Source organism: Poecilia latipinna, unplaced genomic scaffold (assembly GCF_001443285.1).
Source record: "Poecilia latipinna isolate Pla-1442-1.1 unplaced genomic scaffold, P_latipinna-1.0 Scaffold5123, whole genome shotgun sequence".
NCBI classification, from domain to species: Eukaryota; Metazoa; Chordata; class Actinopteri; order Cyprinodontiformes; family Poeciliidae; genus Poecilia; species Poecilia latipinna.
The window spans coordinates 1-6,776 of NW_015117739.1; the positions used below are offsets into that span (position 1 = coordinate 1).

Genomic DNA, 6,776 nt, shown 5'->3' on the forward strand with positions numbered 1-6,776 from the left:
GTTCCCCCTGCTGATGGGTCCCTCTCCTGCCCGGTTCAGGTGCGTTTTCTGGAGCAGCAGAACAAGATGCTGGAGACGAAGCTGGAGCTGCTGCAGTCTCAAGGCGTGAGTCGCTCCAACGTGGAGCCGCTGTTCGAGGCCTACATGGCGGCGCTGCGGCGGCAGAACGACCTGGTGAACAACGACAAAACCAAACTGGACGGGGAGCTGAGGAACATGCAGGGCCTGGTGGAGGACTTCAAGCACAAGTACACACACACACAGATACACACACACACACACATAGAGACACACACACAGACACACACACACTCTGTCCTCTGTCTCCCTCAGATACGAGGAGGAGATCAACAAGCGAAACAACCTGGAGAACGACTTTGTCATCCTGAAGAAGGTCAGGCCATCATCATCATCATCTTCTTCAGTAGCTCTTTGAAGTATCTAAATTATTGAGTCACATTTAATTTCCCTTTGGGATTATTAAAGTATGTTTGAATTTGAATTTGAAACTTGTTTTCTGTCCACTTCGTCTGTCGCTGCAGCTGCAGCCAGTCGGCTTTAAACCTGCTGGATTGGTTTAATATCACATTTTATAATATAGATTAAATGATTTTGTTAGCTCTAAGAGCTTTCTAAGAAAAACATTTCCAGCAAAGTGTCTTTTCAAATGAAAGTCTCTCAATATCTGAGCTAATATTAAAAGTATTGCTTCATTTATTAGCTGCCATTTTAAAAATATATTTGAATAAATCTGCCTTTATGTTTCATGAAGACAAATCAATAAGGAATATTGACTCCAAATCTATAAACTTTTCACTTCATTTCTATTTACAACAAACATCTCAAAACCAATTTATTTTCAGCTACACAAAATAATAATTTATACCAATAAATGTAATGGTTTAGACCAGAGGTTTCTGATTAATTACTGATCATTTTTTTGTTTTATTTAAAGATATGCACTGACATAAATCCAGCATGTAGAAATTGATATAGAAAGGCATCAAATATTATATTTCAGTCAGAAATGAGAAAAACTCATTATGTTAACATTTCTCCATTTAGACAAAATAACAGCTGCAGTGGCATCAATAAGCCATTGTTTGTTTTCAAACTTGTGTTTAAAATAAAGAAGCTGTGTATGAATGCAGAGTAATAAAACCTGCTTCATGTTTTATCTTTTATAGTCCAGCAGAACCGAACACATTCAAATCTCCTGCAGATTTAGATTGTTTTTCATTATCTGAGTACATTTTACCAAACCAGAGATATCTGTCCTCATTTCTCTTAATTTGATACAATCAGCAGATTTCAAGAAGCCCGGGGTTTCTTTTTATTTCCATTTGCTGCTCTAGTTGTTCCGTCAGACCTTCATTCGCTGCAGGTCATGGCTGCACTTTGTTTTGCTGCTAGTCCAGGACTGGAGGCAGGGCAAGCAGCTTTTGGGTGTCAGGACCATAGACATGATATAAGAGTAGACCGCATTGGCCGCTCCGGCGCAGGAAATACGGCGGCCATCTTGGAGCGGTATACCCTCCTACTTTGCTCAACCAAAACAGCAGAAGATGCCTCAGCACTGAGGGATATTGTTGTTCTGGTCTATGGATTATTGATGTGAGGGCTCCACAGACAACATTTCACAAGTAAGATGGACATATTATTGTGTATATATTGTGATTAGAATATTACTTTACTATATTTATGTCCACCGCCGAGATACCAGCTAATATTAGCTACAGTGCTTGGTGTAATACGGGTTCAGCCCCGCTCTGCATTCCAGCCAATGCGGGTTCTACTCTTATATTATGTCTTTGACAACATAGACAACACCCATAGACACAATATAAGGGTTAGGGTTATATTATGTCTATGGACAACACCGACGTGACAGCGACTGCGACATGACCGGATATGATCACAGCACTTCCGGTGCAAAGGCTGCTGGGATTTTTGGTCTTATTCGGTCCCAATGATTACTCCAGAAATTCAACAAATGCTAATCGGTGATTTCTAAACGTCGATCAATTCTCTCTGTCCGTTTTGTGTAAAGTAAGATTAATGTTTAGATCAAAATACACTTTTTTATATTTGTAAAAAAAAAATGTTTCACGTTTTCTTTAAGCAACAAGAACGAGTCTGATATTTACGTGAAACATCCAGACTGATGTTTTCAAGCATTTATTTTACTAAATTTTGATAGTTTTCTGCTTACAGTTGATGTAAATGTGACAATTTATCTCTGACTATTAAATACCAATAACAGATATATATTTTAATTCAGAAATGTTTGCTAGCTTAGAAGTATATTTGATACCTGCTGAAAGATGGTTAATTTCAGAAGACACTTTTATTCTGAAAAACTTTACGAACCTATTTTTTTATTTTAGTTAAAATGACTATATTTCATGTTTACGGCACACTTCAACTCATTTAGATTCACAGGTTTTAAACCTGTCTTGTCCTTGTGGGTGAATGTTTGCAGGATGTAGACTCGGCCTACCTGGTCAAAGCAGATCTGGAGGACAAGGTTGGCGCTCTGACCGATGAAATCAACTTCCTGCGCAGCGTCTACGAGGAGGTGTGGAAGCCTGTTAAAGCCAGGAAAAACTTCATGTTTTCCTGTTTTTAGTCGGTCGTTTCTGATAAAAAACTTCACATTTTGTGAGTTTATTCTTCTTAAGTCTCATCATAAGAGTCAAAGCTAAAGGTGGACAGTCAGTTGGTCCATCGAGCTAGCAGCAACGCTAGCTGCAGTTTAGGCATCTTCAAATCTTCTGCTCAGCCTAATATTAGAGTAATAAAGACAAAACACTGCAAAAACACAAATAATTACCCAGTAGTTTTTTTCTAGTTTTAGCAGATTATTCAACTCAGTTTTCCCATGTTATCAGTGAAATGATCTGCTAACATAGCTGGTACTTTTTCAAAAACCTTAAGGAATTGTTGACCTGAACAGTTTAGTTGGTTTAGTCTTATTTCAAATTTAATAATATATTAGAAGTAGAAATGAAACCAAAACTACTTTGTAATATTTTGTGTTTTTGCAGTGAGGAGAACCTGTGAACATAGGCGTAAATCCCGGGGGATCTGGGAGGTCTGGACCCCCCCCAATCTTGGAAAAGTCTAGAATTGTCCCCCCCAAAGAAATCATGAAAGAAACCCTTGTATTTAAACAATATCAATATAAAAAAGGCAATAGAAACAAAGAACGAAGTAAATCTGTCATTCAACTAAGAAAAAAATGGTAATTAATTTTTAGGTTCCCCCCACCATTGTTAGAACAATGGTTCAGTCCAAAGTGAAGGCGGAGCAACAACTGCACTGCTGAGCGGCCCAGGCTCCGCTAGAGCCGCTAAGGGAGGAGCTAGCTGTTAGCTGTTAGCTGTTAGCTGTGGCTCTGCAGCACTAACAATAAAACCATCCAGTAAGTAAATACTTACAGCAAAAGACATTTAACACGTTTCATTTACTTTCACTGCTCAATAGGAAGAAACACATTGACAATAAAAATCAGTCCACAGTTCGTTATTTCATAACTTTGGCTGAATCCTGATAAACTGACACCTTATGCCTTGGATACCAAAACTAGCAAAACTGCTACATTGCTTTTATAGACTTGGCTCCTTTTTCTGTAGAAGGTAGCCAATATTTCAGTTATATTTAGCTCTCTAACTCTTACTTTAATAAGAAGAGTTTGAAACTGGAGCGGCTGAGCGTTAGCATTAGCCAACAGCTCATTATGGGAGCAGAGGGGCGACTGCAGCTGGCAGTAAAACAAAATAAAGTATGACTTTATTTCTTACCATCTTCAACGTAGAGCCTTTAAAACCACAAAATAAAACCTGAATATTGTTCTAGAAAACTCTGGTGCTGACCTTTATGTTTAAGCTATACTTTCCAAATATTCATGCATATCTATAGGTTTTAGCATGAGAAAAACAACCAAAAATATAAGTTTAAAGCAACTTAAGTTATAATTTAAATAACGCCTGACTTGTATTGAGAACCACTGCAATAAATCAATATTTATGAGGAATTTTATTAAGTGGAGTTACTTATTAAAATGTGCTTTTAGTCAGAGCCTTAAATTTTTGTAAAGGTGTAACAGAGATTAGATCAGTGACTCTGAACCAAACTCAGATCTAAGCAACATTTGAATCTTAGTTTACTGAGAAAAACACTTTTGTTTTTCATTGCTACTTACTAGTCATTTTTGATGGTGCAGCTTGAACACACAAAAATATTTAAACCACATTTTACTGTAACTTTGCTGACTCCCCCAAAATTGCTCTTAAAAAATGTCCCTGCTTATGGTCCCCCCCAATAATGAGATGGGATCTACAGCCTTGCCTGTGAGTAGTTAAATCACAGGCAAGGGATTTAACTTGCCTGTGAACCAGAAGGTTTCTCTGTGAACGTTTGGGGTTTTTGTGCAGGAGCTACGTGAGCTTCAGGCCAGCATCAGAGACACGTCGGTGGTGGTGCAGATGGACAACAGCCGCAGCCTGAACATGGAGCAGATCGTGGTGGAAGTCAAAGCCCAGTATGAGGAGATCGCCGCCCGCAGCAGAGAGGAGGCCGAGGCCTGGTACAAGAGCAAGGTGCAGCCATGCCGCTTCCTTGGCTCGTCCAGCAGCCTGTCAGAGTGTAAAGATGCAGAGTGACAGGCTGTCATGTTTCCAGTTTGACCAGATGTCGGTCCAAGCCAGTCAGTTTGGAGACGAGCTTCGCATCGTGAAGGGAGAGGTCGCCGAGGTCAACCGGCTGATCAGCCGTCTGCAGAGCGAGATCGAGGCTGTGAAAGCACAGGTGCAGCTCAAACTCATCCAGAAACACCTGATGAACATCCAGCAGTGATTGTTTCTGGTGTCTCCTCAACAGCGAGCCGGTCTGGAAAACCAGCTGGCTGAAGCAGAGGAGCGAGGAGAGCTGGCGGTGAAAGAGGCTAAAGCTCGAACCCGAGACCTGGAGGACGCTCTGCAGAGAGCCAAGCAGGACATGGCCCGGCAGCTGAGGGAGTACCAGGTGGGCCGCCGGCGGGAAGAGATGAAAAGCTGCTAGCGGAAGTCTAATCATTCATTTGTTGCCTGTGCAGGACTTGATGAACCTGAAACTGGCTCTGGACATCGAGATCGCCACCTACAGGAAGCTGCTGGAGGGAGAGGAGGACAGGTAGACAGGAAGCACATCCACACACAAACAGAAACACTGAATAGCTTTACACTTGAAACAAAGACAGAGAAAATCTACAACTCAGAGAAAAGCGGAGTCAACGCTGCTTCAGCCTCAACACGTTTACAGCAAAGAGAAATCATTTCTTCACCACTTCCACTGTTTAACTTTGTTGATGACGAGTTTTGACTGTTTCAGCAGAAGGTCCAACCACAACACTGTAAAAACACAAAGACGTGTTTTTGTCTAATTTTCAGTGCAAATATCTTGGTGCATTTGAAATAACTTCTAAGAAACGTTCAGTAAGATATAGGAGTTTGTTTTAATTAGCGGGTTTAGCTCCACTGGCAGAAGTTTTTACTTAGACATTTTCTCACGTTAAAATCTGGCCTAGTTTTAAAAATACAATTTAAAGAATCATTCACTTAAACTTGTTCATACTAACAAGAAAAACTTGTTAGTATTTAGTGTTTCTGCAGTGAGCGTTAGTGATGAGGTCACAGCTGATTGGCTTTACTGACAGATTATTGATCATTTGAGTTTGATTGAGCTGCTGTTTGTCCTCGAGTTTCATCATTTAGGACAGACTGACAGAAACTCTGTTTTCTGTTTCTTTAAATATTCACTCCAAAAAATATGACAGTAAATTCATCATTAAAGTGTTTGCATGTTTTCATCAGAGAAAATAATAAAGACTGGACTTTATTATTATAAAGTTGTAACGAATAAATGAGCAACAGCAGCTGCTGGAATGAGAAATCCATCAGTTAGAAATAGACAGAATTTCCCCGACTTAATCCCACAGTCTCATTCCAGTGACTGTGAGAGGAAGGTGAATTATGACTGGAGTTTAATTTTAGTTTTTGTTGGTTCAGACTTGGGCAGCAGTCCATCCTGAGCATCCAGGCCGTCTCCAGCCCCGGTACGTGTTCACCAAGCCGTTTCTCTCTCTGCGGCGTTCCCGTGATCATTTCAGCAGCGTTTAACAAAAACAGACATTTTATTTGTTTTGGTTCTCTCCTGTTTCTCCAGTTCCTAAATACAGTAATGGCTACCAAAGCAGCAGCAGCTCTCCGGCTCCGAAGCTGCTCATCAAAACCATCGAGACCAGAGATAACTCCAGATACAGCTCCCACTGATCCCCAGGCAGGAATCAGCAACCTTTATAGCTCATATAAACTTAGAAATAGAACTGGGAAGCATGGTGTGTTATGGTATGTTTTAGTCGCACAAGAATTATTTGGAGTAACTGTCACTTAAATTTAATTCAGTAATATATGAAGAGTAAATACAGGAGATAAACTTATAGTGTAATCACAGTTCCTTGGTAAATTAATTAATCTAATAATCATCTTTAGGTTGAAGTGTAATCATGGATTTGACTGAATTTATTTTAATTATATGGTAATTCACAAATAAAAAGAATTTTTACAGCTGAGTTTTACTTTTTTCTTAAATACATAAATAAAATGTAAGAGACTTTTAATTTGGAAACATGGTGGTATTATCACTGATTTAATTCAATTAATGATTTATTTGATAAGAAAACAGATTTTCTTCCTATAATCCAGGGGTCCCCAAACTACGGCCCGCGGGCCAGATCC

The 6,776-nt window shown here is 39.7% G+C and overlaps 1 protein-coding gene across 1 annotated transcript; it reads left to right on the forward strand.

Moving 5' to 3' along the window:
- The first annotated feature begins 6 nt into the window (after positions 1-6).
- On the forward strand, positions 7-6,715 carry LOC106943307 (keratin, type II cytoskeletal 8-like). Its single transcript, XM_015026615.1, has 9 exons — positions 7-248; positions 334-394; positions 2,483-2,578; positions 4,437-4,601; positions 4,684-4,809; positions 4,882-5,025; positions 5,096-5,172; positions 6,048-6,094; positions 6,205-6,715. The coding sequence occupies exons 1-9, from the start codon at positions 67-69 to the stop codon at positions 6,309-6,311; spliced, it is 1,005 nt and encodes a 334-aa protein (XP_014882101.1). The 5' UTR covers positions 7-66; the 3' UTR covers positions 6,312-6,715.
- Positions 6,716-6,776: the final 61 nt, after the last annotated feature.

Excerpts from the sequence above, each read along its gene's own strand:
- LOC106943307 (XM_015026615.1), top strand. The coding sequence starts at position 67 with ATGCTGGAGACGAAGCTGGAGCTGCTGCAGTCTCAAGGCGTGAGTCGC. Across the intron at positions 4,810-4,881 it reads TCGAGGCTGTGAAAGCACAG|CGAGCCGGTCTGGAAAACCA; the intron begins GTGCAGCTCAAA and ends TCTCCTCAACAG. Across the intron at positions 5,026-5,095 it reads GGCAGCTGAGGGAGTACCAG|GACTTGATGAACCTGAAACT; the intron begins GTGGGCCGCCGG and ends TTGCCTGTGCAG.